Raw genomic sequence first — 20,094 nt, forward strand, 5'->3', positions numbered from 1 at the left:
TTTCTAATATAAAATTTTATCTTATTTAAGTAATATGCAATCTATTGAAGAATTTCCTTTTCCCTTTTCTCCATATTTAATACAAAATCAGTTTATGAAAGAATTATATAAATGTTTAGAAAATGCTAAATTAGGTATTTTTGAAAGTCCAACTGGTACTGGTAAATCTATGTCTATTATTTGTGGTGCTCTAAAGTGGTTACTTGATTATGAAGAACAACAAAAAAATCAATTAACAACTGCAATTTCTGAACTTGATCAACAAATTAAACAATATAATGATTCTTCTGTTAATTGGTTTTTTGTACAAAGTCAACAGATAGAATTAAATAACAAACGACAAATATTACAAACAAAATTAAACAGTATCTTTCAATATGAGCAAAGAAAGAATACATTAAAAGAGATAACTAGAAATATATATAATAAAAGAAAAAATTTAAATAAAAATATAATAAATTCTATTAAAAAAAAAGATGAAACAGATAATTCAATTGATAAAAACAATGAAAATGAAAACATTGAAGAAGAATTACTTTTAGAGGATATGGAATATTTAGAAAATTTTGAAGATGAAGACAAAGAAGAAATTTATGAAAATACAAAAATTTTCTTTTGTTCTAGAACTCATTCTCAATTATCTCAATTTATAGGAGAACTCAAAAAGAGTCCTTATTCAAACAATGTATCTGTAGTAACATTAACATCTAGGTATTATATATATAAATATAACTTTAAAATAAAAATAAAATAAGTTTTCTAAAAAATTTTTTTCCTAATTTACATAATAATTTTAGGCAAAATTATTGTGTTAATAAAAATGTAAAAAAATTGAAACATTTGAATTTAATTAACGAATGTTGTTTACAATTGCAAAGAAAAAAGACAACTATTAAAGATGAAAAAGATCTTAAAAGAAAAAAGATAGTAACTAGTTGTCCCTTTATACCAGGAAATCAAGATTTACTTTTAGGTGAAATTTTAATACAGATTCAAGATATTGAAGAAATTGTTCAAAAAGGAGAAAATCTTAAAACTTGTACATATTATGCATCAAGAAAAGCTATTCCATATAGCCAATTAATATTAGTACCATACAATTCCATATTACATAAAAACACTAGAATTAGTTCAGGAATCAATTTGAAAGGCAATGTATTAATAATTGATGAAGCTCATAATTTACTTGAGGCTATTGAAAAAATGCATAGTGTTGTAATTACAGGTAGAAATCTATTGCATTGTTATAACCAACTTTGTCAATATCAAAAAAGGTAAATATATTTTATTTTGATAACTATTATTATTACTACGAAATTTTATTAGTATTTAAAAAGATATTTGTTTTAGATTTCAAAATTTATTCTCAGCTAAAAATGTTTTAAGCTTATCTCAATTAAATTTTTGTTTGAGAAAACTTTTAACAATTTTGGGAGCTACCACAAAATCAAATCCTGATGACTTTATAGATGTAAAAATATCTCCAAAACTATATAAAATAGAAGAAATAATGACAGAAATTGATACAGTAAATATATTTGAATTGTTGAAGTTTATTAAGAATTCTCAATTATGTCATAAATTACAACAATTCATAGAACAATATGATACAAATTTAAAAATTCATGATTATAATACAAAAACATGTGGTATAAAGCAATTTTTAAATTCAATTAAAACTAAAGATACAGAATCTGATATAATAACAAACATCGAATTAAATGAAGAACAATTAAATAATCCAATAATAGCAATTGTAAACTTTTTAGAATGTTTACAAAGCTGTTCTACTGATGGACGCATATCTGTTATTCCTGGTCCAACTGTTGGACAAAGTATTATGAAATTTCTTTTATTAAATCCAGCAATACATTTTCATGATATTGGTATATTGATAAACTTAGTTTATAATTTATTTTAATTATGATATTTAAATCTAATTTTTGATATAATTATTTTATTTATTAATTTTTTAATATTATTTTAATTATTATTAGTTCGAGATGCTAGAGCTGTAATATTAGCTGGAGGAACAATGGCACCAATGAATGAATTTATAGAACAATTATTTATAGCAGCAGGTGCCACACAAGAAAGAATTGTTACATTTTCATGTGATCATGTAATTCCTAAAGAAAATATAATATGCAATATTATAACTCATGGTCCAACTGGTATTGAATTTGAATTTAATTTTCAAAATCGAGAAAATACGAAATTGGTAAATATAAAAATTTTAAAAATAATTTTATTATATAATATTATATAATACATAATATATAATTATATAATATATAATATATAATATGTATATTATATATTAAATAAAAACTTATTTTTTAATGATAAATTATATAAAATATAATAATTTTATATTTATAATATATATTTATAATTTTATATTTATACATTTATATAAAATATAATAATATTTATAATAAATGAAATATTTTATAAAAAAAATAGTTGGATGAATTAGGGAGAACATTACTCAATTTAACTAATATCATACCAGCTGGTATTGTAGTATTTTTACCCTCCTATAATTTTGAAGAACTTGTATATAAACATTTAGAAAAATCTGGTATTATTGCAAAACTTTCTTCAAAGAAACATATTCTTCGAGAACCAAAATTAGCTTCTCAGGTAATGTTAAAACTTTTTTTTGTATGATTTTTGTGTAAATTTGAAATTTAATTATTATAGGTAAATAAAATTTTGGAACAATATTCATTTTATATAAAACAACCACAAAATTCACAAAATGGATCATTATTATTTAGTGTAGTTGGAGGTAAATTAAGTGAAGGATTAAACTTTTCTGATGATTTAGGAAGATGTATTATAGTTGTAGGAATGCCTTATCCTAATATCAAATCATTAGAATTACAAGAAAAAATGAAATATTTAAATGAAAATATTGTATGTATTTTATTTTATTTCTTTATTATAACAAAGAATCTTGATTAATATTATACATATTTATTTTTTAATTTATATTTTTTTTTCTTTTTTTATTAGAAACCAGATGCTGGTCAAAACTTCTATGAAAATTCATGCATGAAAGCAGTAAATCAATGCATTGGAAGAGCTATTAGACATATTAATGATTATTCAACAGTAATATTATTAGATAAACGATATATTCATAAAACTAAAGTATTACCACATTGGATTCAACGTACATTAATAATTCACAAAACTTTTGGTAGTATGATTGGCATTTTAGCTAAATTTTTTAATAAAAAGAAAATTAACTTTGATAAAAAAAAATGACAAAAATAGAAATATAACAATAAATACATAACATAAAAAATATATTTTATATATTATTAGTTATATAATATTAATATTAATATTATATAATATTATATTAATAGTATAATTTTAGAAAAAACTTTTATTAGAAATATTTTTGAATAACATTTAAATTATATAAAATTTATAAAACAATAAGAATTAATACAAATATAAAGATTTGATTATATTACATATAATTTGCAAGATGCACTTCAAATTTATATGTCAGATCATGATAATAAACTTGACCAGGATATAATATAGAACATGGAAAATGTGACTGAAAAAATTTATTTCATTTATTAATTCTTATCTAAGAAAAATTATTTGCAAAAAATACTCACATAATGGATTGCATTAGGATAATTTTGTGGTTGGATACTGAAAGCACTATACTTTTTATATTGAGCTCCATTTTTTCCCAAAATAAATTCTATTTTTTTAGGCACAGTTATTATTTTTTTATATTGTTTTTCAATTTTCATTTCTTCTTCTTCATCTTCATAATCACTTTTATATAGTTCATCATTTTCTTCAATTTCCCCAATATCCTACATAATATTATTAAATTAATTTCATAATATTTAAATGAATAAGATGAGAATTAATTAAAATATTAATTTACTTCTAATAATTCATATGTAGGTAAAAGTTCTGGACTAATTTGAGGTGGTAAACGACCTCCAGTATAAAATTGTACTCCACGTTGATCTGAATAAATTTCTAAAGCACTAAATATCAATAAATATCAATATCAATATATTTAAAATATATATTTAATATATATTTATTTATTATTATTAATATTTAAATATATATCTAATAATAAGTAATTAATATATTTGATTTATGTACCGCCCACTTTTTACATGCCATACTTTGGCTACAAATGAGCTACCAGATTGTCCACTTTTTGTAACACACAAATTATGATCATAACCTTCTCCAGGTGGTACCTGACAAAATTGAAAAATAAGATTTAAGAATAATATTTGATAAATAATAAATAAGATTCAATACTATTTTAAAAAATATTAACATTATTTATATATTATTCGTTTAATATTATAATTTTATATATTATAATTTTATACCTTTTCCATATATTCTCCTAGAATTCTAGGTATTCGAAAATCCATTACTGTTCCACCTACTCCACGTATAGCACCTGTTGGAATTGGATCTGTATAGTCCGCAAATGTCCATCGATCACAATTCAGTAGTACTTTATGTTTTCTCAATTCAGCTTCTCCAGAATCCTATTATATTTTATTTATTTAATCAAATATATGTTTAAGAAAATATTACTTACATGTCCAGCTAAATTAAACATAGATCCATGTGATAAATTCACTATTGTTGGTTTTGAAGTTGTTGTTCTCATACAAATATCAAGCTTATTATCTGAAGTCAATTTAAATCTTATTGTAGTTAACACTGCACCTGGATAGCCTTCTTCACCATCTTGACTTAAATAACTCATAACAACTGAACATCCAGCAATGTATGAATCCCAAATTTTACGACCAAATCCATTTGTCTAGTGAAAATATACAAATAATAAAATTATTATTGCTTTTATTTATATATTAATATGTGATGTAATTAATTAATACTCCTCCATGTAAATGATGTTTTCCATTAAAATCATTTTTTGTTAATTCATAATCTCTGCCTCTAATAGTAATATGTCCATTTTTAATACGATTTGCACATCTGCCTAGTATACAACCAATAAATGGATTTGTTACAGGATTTGTATATCCTGTAATAGTTATATTTTAATTATTGTATTATTTAATATTATTATTATTGTTATTATTGTAATAATAGAATTATTATTACAATTATAAATTAATAATAAAATTATACCTTTTATATTATCAAAACCAAGAACAATATCAGCAGAATATCCATATTTATCTGGACATTTTAAAGATACAATTGTAGCACCCCAGGTAATAATAACAATTTCCATTCGATTAGTATTCACCATAGTATATGATTTTATCGTTTTTGGTATAACATCAGATAAAATTTGATCTCTATCATCTAATTACAATAATTTATTATCAATTTAAATGTTATATTATATTAGTTTTGTTAAAATAAAAATCTCATTAATCAGTTTACCAATCCAAATTTCTCCAAATATTCCTTCTGTAATTGTTACATTTTTGCAATTGCAAGCATGAAAATCCATATTTAATGATATAATACTGCAATATTATATATATTTAAATAATATCTTATTTAATAAAATAATAATAATAAATTTACATTAAAACAATAATTTTACTTTTCTTTCACTACTATAAAAAAATTTAAAGTATTTCATTGAATTTCTTTTTTGTTTAGACAATAGAAAATCATTTTTTAACATTCAAACAAAAGCATTTTCTACTATAAAAATATAATAAAAAAATAATATTTATATATATTTTTGCTATTATTTTAAATGATTTATTAATAATAATAAGGCATCATCTACAATTTGTGATGCTTTAATGTTACAATAATTATAGTAAATAATATAATATATATTCCAATTACTATTTATAATTTATATAATTAATATTTATAGAATAATGTACAATGCTTGGAAAAATACATGAATTTATAGTGCAAATCAGACACCGCATTAATACATTTCCCATTCAATTTTCATATTTTCATATTTTATTACATTTAAATTTGTTAAGTAAAAAATCGAAGACAATATTTTTTATTGCATTTTTTTTAACGAAATTATTTTTCTCTATAATTTTTTATAATAAATCTGATATTTTTTTGTAATATTGTATCATTTAATTTTTTATTTTTTTATATATATTACTGATTATGCAGTGTCCAATATATCTTTGTTTGGCAAACTATATCCATCGCAGAAAATTCTTTGAAATTTCTACATCTTCGTACAACTGTTAGAGTTATATTACATCAAAGATTCCTTCCTCAAGCTTTGGATTTTGCATTATATTACTTTAAGGCGCACACCAAAGCAGTCACTTGTTACTTAAATACATGTGGAACACATTGCACTTAGCTTATTAGTAATATTCTTATAACTACAGAGTAATTTAAAATTTAAATAAATCATCATACGGATTTACGGGTTGCAGTACATTCTACGTCTTATAAGTTCACATATTATAAAACAATACTGACACAAAATTAATTTTATATATAAATATTGAATAATCAAAAATTTCTAATAAAACTATGATAAACTCCTCAATATCAATAATTTTCAAATTAATTAATTAAAAATATTAGAATTGTTTATCATATTTTGCAACAAATAAATGTAAATATATATAATAAAGTAGATACCACAATTTTGTGTATTTTGTGTACATAAAAAATACGCTTGTTTCATAATTATCGTCTTGGTCAATCATGTTATTGTACAAATTATTATTTATAAGCAGCATGCATAATTTCAACAAGAAAATATTTACATTTTAAGTTTTGAAAGAAACATATTCAAAATAACAATAATATTATGTTAATATATAATAATATTTTTAATATTATGTTGTTTAAATAAAGAAATTTAATTTTTTAAAAAAATAATGATTTTATATTTATAAATTAAGTTTTATAACATATGATTTAAAGTATTTATTGCAAATATAAAATTATATTATTTATATAGTTATTCTGAACAATGTTTCTTCATATATGTTATTTCTAATCAACAAAACATATCTATAAATGGATTTTGATAAAATATAAAACTGGATTTTTCTTATTTTCAGGTAAAGAACTTATATAAAAAATAAATATAGCTTAGACTAGCACTGACGGCGGTTGAACGCCATTACATCATTTATAATTTATAGTTGCCTAATATTACACTTGGTAAGTAATTTATTATTAATTATTATTAACGAGAGAAAGAGAGAGAGAGAGAGAGAGAGAGAGAGAGAGAGAGAGAGAGAGAGAGAGAGAGAGAGAGAGAGAGAGAGAGAGAGAGAGAATATTGATATTAGCATTCTAAGATTTCATTAAATATTTTTCAATTGTTTTGGAAGCATTTTCAACTTTTTTATCTCTCTTAATGTATTAAGTACATGATACTAGCACCGCAATATATCTTTGTACAACATAGAAAGGCATATCCATGAAATATTTATTCTATAGGTCTTCAATAATATCATAAATATTTCAGTCAACTGTTTAATTATTTTTTATTATATATAAGATTTCACAAATTGAAAATCTTTGAAAAACTTTGAAAAAGTATATAAAAATACAACTAATGAATTGATATACAAGAACTAACTTAATATATTAAATATATTTTTTTTAATATTTAAATATATTTTTTGTAATTAATTAATTTTAAAAAAATTTTATTACTAAAAAGAAATTTTAAAATATTTTTTAAGTTGATAAAAAAATATATTAAAATATAAGATTTTAATATAAGATTTACGTAAAGCAAATTGATATGATATTTTAAAAATTATATAAAAATGATTAAAAAAATACTTCTTCAAAGTTTTTTTTCTTTTTTTCCACAATATTTATATACATTAAGACATATTCTACAATACTGATTATTATTCAAGATATTACTATAAAAACAGTTTTGAAATAAAAATTTGTTCTTTTCTCATATTTTACATTCTGAGGTCAAAAAATAAATGAATTATTTTGATTCCATAAAATATGCGGCGTAGAATATATGCAACATGTAAATAAGTTTTGATTAGCATTTGTAAATTTAATCTAAATCATATGTTAGTTATTTGTTATAAAATCAATTAACATGCATATATCAAAATCAAATTTAAGTCGATTTTTTTTTACAAATTAAAATACGAAATATAAATCAAAATAAAGGATTTTATAAATTAATTTCATTTTTATTTTCCATTCAAATAATAGAAAATAGAAACAAATTTGATATAATATCCAATATTTTGATTATCTATTAATATTTTAAATAAATACAAAATTATTTCTAGGGCACTCATGCATTTAAAATTTCAAGAAAAATTACATACTTTACATAATCAATATAAAGGAATGTATTGATCATTATTACATTGTTAAGCAAACAATAACTATCCAATATGTACTTGTATGTACAATAGTGATTATGTATATGGAGTGTCCTTGTTCAAAAATTTTTATAAGTATATCACACATTAGATGATTAATATAATTTATAAATGAACTTATAAATATGTTAAATATTTTTCTACATATATTCCAATCATTTCAATATTATTTTTATAAAAGAAATATTATTTTAACTGCACATGGCATACTAAATTAAAGCTATCACACTAGTAGCTTACAAATGCATTAAAATTGCTACTGTACAAACTTTTCACATTTGTATCTAGTGCCATGGTATAAAGATTAAAGTTAATAAAATAATATACGAATTTGATAATTTAATATCAAAGAAAACGTATATCTATTATACAATTCTTATCAATTACAGATGTTTCATACTAAGCATATACAGGAAAACATTGTGTCTTTAGGAAAGGTTCCTACAATCTATTGTATATAAAATTATTCTACAAGTATATATTTATACATATTGTCACAAAGTAATATTTAAAAAAATGATAAATAATCTTGTTAAATAATCAACAATGTTTTCCTGATTATATGTTTCATTTTACTCATTGCAATATATAATTAGTTTCAACAATTATTTTTTTCAGTCACAAAAATTTTGATGGAATGTAAATTATGATTATTAATATCTGTAATAAATATGAGCAGACAGTTGTAAAACTAAAGGAACAACAAAGTCTCATTTCTCTAAGATGATATTAGACAAACAAATATAGAATTTAATTTTTAATATTCTGAAAAAGAAGTTAATACCATTTTAAATTGCATAATATAACAAATATATAGGATTTTATATATATTTTTCAGAATATTTGAATTAAAATATTTATTCTTTTTTATAGTTTTTCAAGTATTCATGCAAATAATAGAAATATATAATATTTAAATATACTAAATACTAACAGCAGATGCAGGATGTGCGGAATGTATGAATAAAATATTTATAATACATAAAATATAATTTAAAAATATTGTGTAGTATTGAATGATCAATACAAGAATTATCTTGATATTTATATTATTTCTACAAAATATACATGAGACATGTCAGTTCTTTATTAAATTAAAAACAGTCTAATTGAATACAAGAGTCTTTTATAAGAATGTCTCAGTATATGGAATGTTATATTCTTACTGCATTTGATGTTCAATATTAATACATGATAAAATGTTTTGCAGGAGGCAGTGCTTTGACAACGTGCATCGCTGTATTTTCTAATTATGATTTGATAAATTTCTGCCATACCATAAATTGTTTGATTCATGTGATTGTAAATTGAGTGTTACTTTCAAGATTGACAAAACTTTTTGAATTCCTAATCATCTGTCATTTTAAATAAGCCAATGCTATGATAAAAATTCTCTCTCTAATTCAGATATACTTGGTTTTCTATTTCTATTTATCCGTCGATTAGCTTGCAACGGCACGGTAACATCTTGATTTTGTCCATGTACAGGAATATCAAGTAATGTTTCTCTATGTTCACGCGAAATGTTCACTCCATCTCGATCAAATGTTACTGGAGAAAATCGAACTCTACTTATAGAAATTTGACTATCCTTAGCTGAAACATAACTTGAATCCTCTGAAGTTAGAGAATCTGGTGGAGTAGGATTTGTTGGAGTACCCGAACCTGAATTATTTTTACTTACGCTTTTATTTGGTGAATTATACGAGTAATTGGATCGTTTTAAACTTGACCGTAATCGACTAACTACTTCTAAATTACTGGGTCTTTCTCCAGAATTTGAATTCGAATCGTGCGAATTCTGACGCGTCAACAGTTGAGAACCATATTCATGATTAAGCATACTAGGACTATATGTTCCAACATTTGAAACAATATTTGAAGATCGTTGATAATAATGTCCAGGTGAATATAAGGAATAATCATCCTCATCTTCTAAACGAAATGTTGGATTAATGTTACTTTGACTCGATGTACTCGCATTTGATACATTTGATGAGGTACGATGATGAGTATATGAAGGAAGTCTTGACATTGGTCGAGCTGGACTATTTATACTGCTTGGATTATCATAAGCATGTGGAAATTCAGAACACTCAAGCATTCTATCACTAAAGGAAAAAAAATTAGTATTTATAATAAAAATTGTTTATTTTTATTTAATATTAATGAACTTACTGATAATCTGTAGGTACAAAATATGTTGGTTCTGGTGATCTATAATATTCTGGTGGAACAACTGTATATACTGGAGGTCCATAATCTGGAAAGGGAGCAACATTGCCCATATATATTGTTGGTACTCTTTCCATTCGATCAACCCTTCCAGTATCATGTATATATATATCTTCATTACTAGTGCTGCTACTTTTTCTTCTAGGGCTTGGTGTTGGTGCATTAGAACTTGTATTGCTTGCATAATGTTGTGGTGAATCAGTAAATCTTAGAGGTTTATCAGGTATCACACTAGGTGGAAGACCAGGTGCTATACCACCCATGTTGCTTAAAAATGGTCTGTAATAATATTTTATTTTTAATATATATATTACATTTTACATTACATACATTTTATTATATTTATATTTATAAATATATAAATATAATATAATAAATGTATATATAATATAAGTATATAAATCTAATAAATTATGTAAAAAAAAATATAATTACAAATTTAATATAATTTCATACCTGTAATGCCTAGCTGGTCCATGGTATGTATTATGGGGATAACCACTACTTGAACTAAATTCATAATCAGGTCCAAGATAACTGGAATTACGATTTGATCCAGTATCTGTTTGAAACCACCATCGTGGAGGTTCATCTTCACATTCACCAAGTCGTGGATATAATCTTGGATGAATTGGAGATATGTTTGACATTCTTACATCATATCCAGTAGCTACTCCAGCTAACATAGCTGCGATATTATATAAAACCAATTCTATTACACTTAACTTTGGCTTTTTCATTTCTCCATTGTAAAGAGTTGGCATTGGTACAGGCATTGGCATAATGTAAGGTCCAGTTAATCCAGGCTTCAAAGGATAATCTGATGTTATCCAATCAGTTGAGAGATCAGGTGGTAAAGTTGTATAGTCTACAAAAATAATCAAATTTCTACAATAATAATGGTATATTTTTAAAAATTATGTACTTATAATTATAAAATATGATAAAAATTTTTACTTTCCTTTCTATAATATCAAATATCAAGATATTATATCAAGATAGTATTATTTTTAATTTCTTACCTTCATACACAAATTTTACAAATCTCTTATAAATATTGTATATTTTTTGTATTAAATTTAGATTAAACAGCTTAGTATTAAAGTTATAACATGCTTATTTGTTATTATATTATTCATAATAATTTATGTGTATAAGCACAACATATTACGTGCATTATATTAAAATAATACATGCCACAAATTTAAACTATATTTTATTATCAATATTTTCAAAAAGCTTGTACATTATTATTTAAAATACATGTTAAACGCATAAAACCCATATCATAAAAGTAAATATATTATACATTTTGAAATTTTAAAAATTAAATAAAATATAAAAAAAGGAAATAAAAATTATTTTTAAAATAATAACTAATCTTAATTAATTTTACTCTATACAATTTTTGCTTTTCTTTTTTTTCATTTTTTCTTTTTTATTCAGTTTAGAATGCTGTTTTCTTACTTACTATTTATTATAATATATTATCAATTTTATTTCTTCAATAATAATATGTAAAAAATATTGAAAATATAATTATTATATTTTATATTGAATAATTATTTATATTGAATATTTTATAATTGAATAAAATAAAAATATTGAAAATTGAATGGTGTATTTGTTACACATAAGATTGGAATTTTATGGTAAACAAGACCAAACCCAGATGGCCTTAATAGTTAGGATCCTACTGGAAGCATGCAGAAGGATTCTTTTACGCTCGATTATTGGTTATATAAAAAATTAATATATATAAAAAATAAATAATAAAACATTTTATAATTTTTTCCTTATTTAATTTTTAATTGATAAATTAATCAAAATAAATGTATTATAATTTAGCTAAAATGCTTATCAATATAATAATTAAAATACACTCAATATTCATTTATCATAATATCATTTAATACCATAAATATTACCACAAACCGAGCGTAAAAATTCAGAAAACGAAAAAACAAAATTCAATGTGTCCAACTGAAAAGGTTTTATTGAAAAAATTTCTATTTCTAAATACAAGTGTGCATGTCGCTCCATGTGTCGTATGTAAAATGTGCAAAATTTCTGAATCTAAAAAATATCAAAAATCTATGATAATACAAAAATGAAATCGCTGTTAAATTAGGCTGAATAGTTAACAAAATGTGAATTGATTTAGATGCGAATAAAGCAATAAAGAAAAAGATACAACTCCAAACTCTACTTTTACAATTAAAACATGATATTTTGCATAAATCTTATGACTTTAACTTAATTTTATTTTAATTTCTGGAATACAATTATGCAAAAAACACACTTTTTCATAAACGCCACTAAATGAAAAGAACAATTTTAATATAGAATTTTTTATTGTAGTGGCAAAAGCACATGATTTCTTTTATATAGTAAGAGGCTGTTAGCTCTGCTTTGTTAGAATGTTATATACTCCAGATAACATCAGAAAAGAACCAACACCAGAAAGATTGCATTTACTCTTTATATATATTTTATTAAATTACAGTTTAAAGTACGAAGTTTTTATCAATTTAAATTAGGATAAATAGTTTTTAGATTATTGTAGGATATTGGCTACCCTTTATTAAAATATTCTAACATAATATATCTATTATGTAATTTGATAGACATTTGTATTTAATAAACATTGATTAACATTAATTAATTAAACTATTAATTTATGCAGATGAAACAAATTTTACTTTTTTTATTTGATTTTTGATAAAATTAAAAAATATTCCTTTTAAGATACATACCAATAATATGTACCATTCCAAAAATTCAACAGAATAAAATAATCTTAAACACACTATCAACATAAAAAAGGAAAACAGTTTATTATTAAATGTTTGCAACTGTACACCTATTGCTAAAAATAGAACTAATTCTTAGATAATCAGAAAATATAAGAAATTTAATTAAATTGCATATTCATGCATTTCAATCAAAATAACTTTAAGCACAAACTACATAAATATTTAGCAAAAGAAAAAAAAGGAAAGAAAATATAAACATAAAAAGGCACTATCCATCTGAGATCTTTTAATAATGGAAAAAAAAAAAAAAAAATATTGGCTAGTGATATAGAAGAAAAACTAAGTCTCCTATAAAATGTGAAACAATTGCACAGCAATATAAAGAGACTTACGAGTGGGATAGATGCTTTCCTCTGAAAGGCCTGTGGTAAAGAAAATATAGGACTGTTACTAAAACATATAAAACAGAAAGAAGATATTCTCGTGAAACGCGTTTAAGAGTGATGTACACATCTTTATCTTTGTGAAATGCAATTATTTATCATTTTTCTTTAAAAATTTTTCGGCAATAGAAGTCTTAAGTGAATCATAAATAATTGAATTTATATCTTCAGAACTTTTATGTGAAGAAATATCTTGAAAAGATTCAATTGAATTTTTCTTTCCTCTAAAATTAATTTGTGAATTTTGACATTCATAATCTTGTACATATCCAGATGTATGTATAACTGAATTAATTTTATCAACATGATCTTTTTCACAATTACGTAAATATTCATTACTTTTCGATTTTTTACTTAAAGAGGAATTTAAAATAAAACTTTGATCTACTTGAGAAGTGCATTGTTTTAAACATATATCTGATATATCGGTAACACAATCAAAAGAGGTAGGAGATTTTTTGCATTTATTATCTGAAAACAAACCTAAAGAATTTTTTGAAATGGAACTATCATTTGAATGTTCTGAATCAAAATTACAAAGTTCTGATTCAAGACTTTCGAAGTCTATGCCTTCTCGAGAATTAGCAGTTAAAAATTTAGGCATTGCACTATTTTGATCGGAATCACGTCGTGATTGCGGAATTGCAAAATATGTCGAAAATTGTGGTATAGATATAGTATTGTCTAGAACACTATATTCTACTTTAACACCAGTAGTTTTATCATCAAGAGCATCTCGACTTCCCCAAGCCTTCATTTTATTAAAAACTCTCAATGGACTTTTAGAAATTCTGGATTTATGGTGAAATTTCTTACCTATAGAATTTTCAGGGCTTGATTCTAATCCATCTATATCGTTAATTTTTATAGTAACAGAATTTTTTTGTTCTGTACTATGTGAAGAATTTAAAGAACTTTTTCTTGATCCAGAAGGAGAACGAAAGAAATCAGCGAAAGCAGCTAATCGTGATTCTGAACTATCTCTACGTCTCGATTCTTTTGATTTACTTCTTTCGCGTTTTTTGTTTTTCACACGTTTCGCAGTGCCAACCAAACTAGATGCTACGTTTTGTACAAAATTTGAAGAATACGAGTGTTCCCAATCACCGATCACATGCTTTTGACATTTAGAAAGTGAAGTTTTTGAAATATTTCGAACTATGGATTTTGAATAATTATCCATGACTAAATGGTCATCCGAAAATTGAGTTTTAAGACTATTTGCTGATTTGTTATGTAAAACTACAGATTCATAAATATCATTGTCCACAATAACCGAGTCTTCATTACAAGGTGGACAGCTTGTATTCTGTATAATAATGTTGTTAGAATTTTCTGGAATGTTATAACTAAATCCTGGTTGATTGTCTATCAAATTATTTGCTGAGGAATACAACTTTCTGGAGGAGGGGTTACCTATTTCTTGAAGAAGCGGGGAACGATGTGCCAACAGAGCGGTACGTAGGGGTGTCTTTTCTAGATCTGGAGCAGAACGAGACCATCGCTTGCCACCTGGAGATGCGGGATTTGGTGGTTGCGTGATAATAGCCCCACGTTCGCGTTGGTGAAGTGTTGATGGCCCCCAAGTCTTACCCTTTACTCCATCTGCTGGTACTAAAGATGGAAGACAAAAAACAAAACGCTACTCACTACAATACTAAGTTTCCCTTTTACCCTAAACTCTTTTAAAATATCTGTACACTTCAAAAAGATAAAGGTGTTTTATGAGATTGATTAAAATAGATTATAAGATTTATTAATAGAGATCTATAAAATTTTCATTAAAAAGTTATTTTCATTTTAAAAAATACTTTCATAAAAAAATTTCTTAAAAATAAAAAATTTATTTTTTAAAATATTATAACATTAAACAAAAAAATATTATAACATATTCTTCTTTTTAATTATATATATTAAATGATAATAATTATATAAAATATATAAAAATATATTCAAATTATTCACACCATGCTAATAAAAATTAACATTAAATTAATACAATGTATCTACAAAGCACAAACATTATAATTCAAATTTTTTGAAAATATTAAATTAAAAAAATAATTAAAAAAAATATTTGAGAGCAAAACCAATCATTCATTATTGATTGAAATTATATATTATTAAAAATCTCAAAAACAAAATACTTACATGCAATTGCACGAAGTCTTGGAATACTAGGTGAGCCTGGTGGACTATTAGGTCTTGATGGATTTCGAACCTTTCCTCGATCTAATGCTGTATGTTGAACAGTTATTGTATGACGAAAATCTATATAATAAAAAAAATAAAAATATTATTTAATTTTATAATTAAACTATTTAAAATTTTATATAATATTATTACAAACAAATTACAATATAACATATTTACCGGAAGGAGCGCTTATATTACTTCCTGGTTCTTTTTTATTTAATTTTAATCTTGATTTTTTGAATTTTCCACGTCTTTTGTTTGGTGTAGGAGTATTTTGTTGTTGAATTATCATTACAGTAAGTTCACGCTCTAATAAATCTATTTCTCGAGCAGCTAATTCTTGTTCTCGCTGCCTTAAGTTTTCTTCATGTTGTCGTTGCTGAACTTGTGCTTTTGTTAATTCTTCTTCTCTACAGCGCAGTTCCTAGTATATAAACATAAAAAAAATACTATATACTATAATAATATATGATTTGTTTGATAATTTTAATAAATTGTCATAAACGATTTTTAACAAATTTATTAACAAATTTTTTAATATTTTAATAAATAAAAATTTATAGCAGTAAATATATTTTATATTTTTTGCTTGAAATAAAAATAATTCAATAACTTTATTTATACATTATCTTACCTCTTCTAATGAACGGCATGCCTTTGCATAGCATTTAAAAGAAGGATTATAAATATTATTTATATTGATATAAATAATAATAAACATGCCATACTTGCACAAATTATAATCATAATATTAATTGTTGTTATATTTTTTGTTATTCATATTTAACAAAATTTCAGATTTAGATACCTTTTCCTTCATGCGCAATCCATGAAGAACTTGTTCAATTTCAAGTCTCCAATCTTCTTGCATTGTGTGAAATGATTCATGTGGTGTTGCTGCAAATGCACTACGTACTTCATCTAATGCTACTAAAATTTCTGCAAATCCTGGTCTTGAATGACTATCAGATGCCCAACAAGCTAAAAAGTTAATTTTTATTTTAAAATTTATATAAATTAAGACATTTTACATTTTAAAGTATAAATGATTATAAATTTATACACCTTCCATTAAAAATCTCCAAGGTTGAGGACAAGTTGATGGAATGGGCAATGTAAGCTTATTTACTGCAACTCCATATGCCACTGCTAAAGCATCTATTCCTTTATAAGGTGTTTCACCAGTTAAAAGTTCCCATAAAAGTACTCCATAGCTAGATATGTAGATATATATTTAGAGTATTAATATAAGAAGATATATTTTATTTAATTATAATAGTTACACAACATGAGTAACATAGGAGATATAAAACTGACCTCCAAACATCACTGGCTTTACTGAAAGTACTCTTTTTAATAACCTCTGGTGCCATCCAAGCATATGTGCCCGCTGCCGACATGCGAGTTGTTTTATAAACTTCCCTTGCTAGTCCAAAGTCTGTTATTTTTAAAGTTTTATATTGTAGATCATCATTTTCTATAGGCTCACTCAATAACACTATTATCAATGAAAATAATATATTATTTTAATATACATACATACATACATACATACATATATATATATATGAATAATTTGTGTGTGTATGTACATATATATATATATATATATATATATATATATACATATATACACATAATATTTAATAAATTTTTATAAAAAAAAAATTTTAAATTAAATTTTCTCTTACCATTGGAACTTTTTAAATCTCTATGAATAAGACTTATAGGTGCTTTATTATGAAGATAATCCATGCCACGAGCAATTTGTATTGCCCAATCAACAAGTACATCAGGCCTGATTTTTCTACCACTAAGAACCCTGTTCAAACTACCACCTCGTGCATATTCCATTACGAGACACATATTTGGCATTTTTAAACAAACTCCTTCTAATTGCACAATATTTTCATGTTTCAATAACCAAAATAACTTAGCTTCTTGTCGAACATTTTCTAATGTAACACTTGGTTCTTCATCTGGATCTTGACGGGCTGCTTTCACAGCCACTTCATGTTTTTGCCAAAATCCTCTAAAATATCATAAAGCATTATTGTTCTAAAGAATTATATACTTAATATACTATAATATAATAATAATTATACTTAATATATTAATAATATATGTATATATCAAAAATATTATAAAATTAAATTATACCTATAAACTTTTCCAAATCCACCAACTCCAATCACTTCTTCTAACTGTAATTCTTCAAAATCAATTTCAACTGGTTGAACTTTATCAATTACCGATGAGACTTGATCGATACTTTCTGCTTCTGCAACAAAATTGGCTGGAAAAATACCAACTTTTCCATGGATTTTACCAGTCCACCATCCTTCATCACCTGAGATTTTTGAATCCTTAGATAAGACCTAATGTATAGAATAAAATATACACACACATATATATATATATATATATATATGTATATATTTGTATATACACAAATATACATATATATACATATATATATATATATATATATATACATATAAATACATATATATATATATTTTGACATTCTAATAAAGAATAATTTAAATTTATATGTATTTATAATAAAAATAACTTACCTCAACTGTTTCACCTCTTTGTAAAGATAATTCATCTTCACCTTGGGCAATATAATCAAATAATGCTGTGAAAATTGTTGAACTATTGTCTTGTCGTGATTGAGAAGAGGAATGTGTACCATGAGATGGACTAGTCTGTTGAGAAACAGTTCTTGCTGTACCACCACTATGTGTATCAGAAACACTACTATCAGACATATTGTTACTAGATGTATGCCCATACAAGTATCCGTAACTGAAATATATAAAACTTATATAAAATATATTCTTTCATAAATTCATGCACATATCTTTATTATTCTTTATACCTTGTGGAATGATTATTTGTTCTATTATTATGTTGATATCGTGGAGATGAATTGGTTGTATTAGGACTATGAGAATTAGAGGATCCATTCTCTGAATGAAATAAAAATCGCTCGCTCCGATGACGAGCATCTGGTTGTCCGTGGTCCATCAAGGTAGACAAGCCTCTTGCCGATAGCCCGGCTGGCGGCATATGGCTTCACACTCTTCTTAATCTTTTCCTTTTTGGAAATTAAATACCTTCTTGTTTTATAATCTTAACGTAATATTTTATCAATAAAATCACAAATAACATAAAACACTTTGAATATTAGTTCAACATAAAAAAGCTAAAAAAGCATGTATAAGAAATGATGAAAATCTAATATCCACTTTATATTATTTTTTCAACACTACACATTTTACACATTTCACGTTCATTTTATACATGTTTTTTCTAAAAATATAGTTAATACACGAATTTAAACTAATTATTGAATACTTTGACAATAATTTAATTATATGCACAAATTTTACGAGAAAAATGTGGGGTGAGAAGAGGTGATCATTACCACCACTAACACCCCTTGCATAAAAACACTTTAATGATGACCGGCATTTTGATTCGTGAGTCCGGCAATAAAGCGGCAAATATCTTGTAATTTTTTATAGACCATATTCCTATTTGAAGCGCTAAAGAAAAAATCTGAGAAGAGTAGAAAAAAGCTCGATATGCCATAAAATCACTTGGAGTCTCGCGTCGGGGTGTGTATACCCACAAGCCACTGTTGATGAGGCCGATTCTTTTCATTGAATCGGCACTAGGAATAATGTATATGAGACATGTAGGATTGAAGGCGACGTATTTGCCTCCCCGAGGACACGACGCTTCGCGTCAGCCCACAAAACGCACGATAATTCCACATTTAATGATAGAAAACGAAGCAGCACTCATAGCAATAACCTAACGGACGCCATGTTTCGTTTGACGGTCCCACCATTGACGTGATATATTAGATCACAATTTATAGAAAGAACATTCAAAAAGTTACTTATAATATTTGAATTGATAGATATAAGGTATATTCGCAATACAATGATTCTGAAACAATTCTCGAAGTGAACTATATTTATACTTTAACTTAATAAATAAATATGTATTGTTTGAATAGATATTTAAATATTTGAATAATATTAAATAAATTTTACTTACATTATTGTATTTTTA

At 24.2% G+C, this 20,094-nt stretch overlaps 3 protein-coding genes across 10 annotated transcripts; 1 reads left to right on the top strand and 2 right to left on the bottom strand.

Annotated features, from left to right (window-relative positions):
* The first annotated feature begins 21 nt into the window (after window positions 1–21).
* Window positions 22–12,223, top strand: LOC107997696 (ATP-dependent DNA helicase DDX11). Of its 4 annotated transcripts, XR_009831894.1 has the most exons (10): window positions 22–711; window positions 798–1,274; window positions 1,351–1,886; window positions 1,998–2,221; window positions 2,467–2,646; window positions 2,707–2,922; window positions 3,022–3,208; window positions 7,062–7,164; window positions 8,277–10,667; window positions 10,753–12,223. XR_009831894.1 is itself a non-coding variant. In XM_062081746.1 (8 exons), exons 1-8 carry the CDS (start codon window positions 35–37, stop codon window positions 7,076–7,078), a joined length of 2,514 nt encoding a protein of 837 aa, XP_061937730.1. In that variant the 5' UTR covers window positions 22–34; the 3' UTR covers window positions 7,079–7,254. The 4 variants fall into 4 exon arrangements, 3 of the variants coding, with proteins under 3 accessions (XP_061937730.1, XP_061937729.1, XP_061937731.1); XM_062081746.1 differs by lacking the exons at window positions 8,277–10,667; window positions 10,753–12,223 and having other exon boundaries at window positions 7,062–7,254; XM_062081745.1 differs by lacking the exons at window positions 7,062–7,164; window positions 8,277–10,667; window positions 10,753–12,223 and having other exon boundaries at window positions 3,022–3,750.
* LOC107993568 (galactose mutarotase) lies at window positions 3,383–5,577 on the bottom strand. Its single transcript, XM_017050065.3, has 9 exons — window positions 5,434–5,577; window positions 5,173–5,352; window positions 4,917–5,065; window positions 4,613–4,840; window positions 4,395–4,559; window positions 4,156–4,256; window positions 3,926–4,031; window positions 3,645–3,851; window positions 3,383–3,580 (listed from the first exon to the last, which is right to left on the bottom strand). The coding sequence occupies exons 1-9, from the start codon at window positions 5,501–5,503 to the stop codon at window positions 3,488–3,490; spliced, it is 1,299 nt and encodes a 432-aa protein (XP_016905554.2). The 5' UTR covers window positions 5,504–5,577; the 3' UTR covers window positions 3,383–3,487.
* Window positions 7,198–19,084, bottom strand: LOC107997726 (mitogen-activated protein kinase kinase kinase 10). 5 transcript variants are annotated; one of them, XM_062081744.1, is made up of 16 exons: window positions 18,890–19,080; window positions 18,582–18,816; window positions 18,163–18,380; window positions 17,694–18,034; window positions 17,320–17,500; window positions 17,068–17,216; window positions 16,811–16,983; window positions 16,637–16,657; window positions 16,180–16,426; window positions 15,958–16,077; window positions 15,223–15,420; window positions 13,756–13,785; window positions 11,064–11,475; window positions 10,551–10,886; window positions 10,057–10,483; window positions 9,840–9,979 (listed from the first exon to the last, which is right to left on the bottom strand). In XM_062081744.1, exons 1-16 carry the CDS (start codon window positions 19,078–19,080, stop codon window positions 9,965–9,967), a joined length of 3,294 nt encoding a protein of 1,097 aa, XP_061937728.1. In that variant the 3' UTR covers window positions 9,840–9,964. The 5 variants fall into 5 exon arrangements, with proteins under 5 accessions (XP_061937727.1, XP_061937723.1, XP_061937724.1 ...); XM_062081739.1 differs by having other exon boundaries at window positions 9,629–10,483; XM_062081740.1 differs by lacking the exon at window positions 16,637–16,657 and having other exon boundaries at window positions 9,629–10,483.
* Between the last annotated feature and the right edge of the window lie 1,010 nt (window positions 19,085–20,094).

The sequence above is a fragment of the Apis cerana genome, linkage group LG11 (genome assembly GCF_029169275.1).
Source record: "Apis cerana isolate GH-2021 linkage group LG11, AcerK_1.0, whole genome shotgun sequence".
In the NCBI taxonomy this organism is placed as follows: Eukaryota; Metazoa; Arthropoda; class Insecta; order Hymenoptera; family Apidae; genus Apis; species Apis cerana.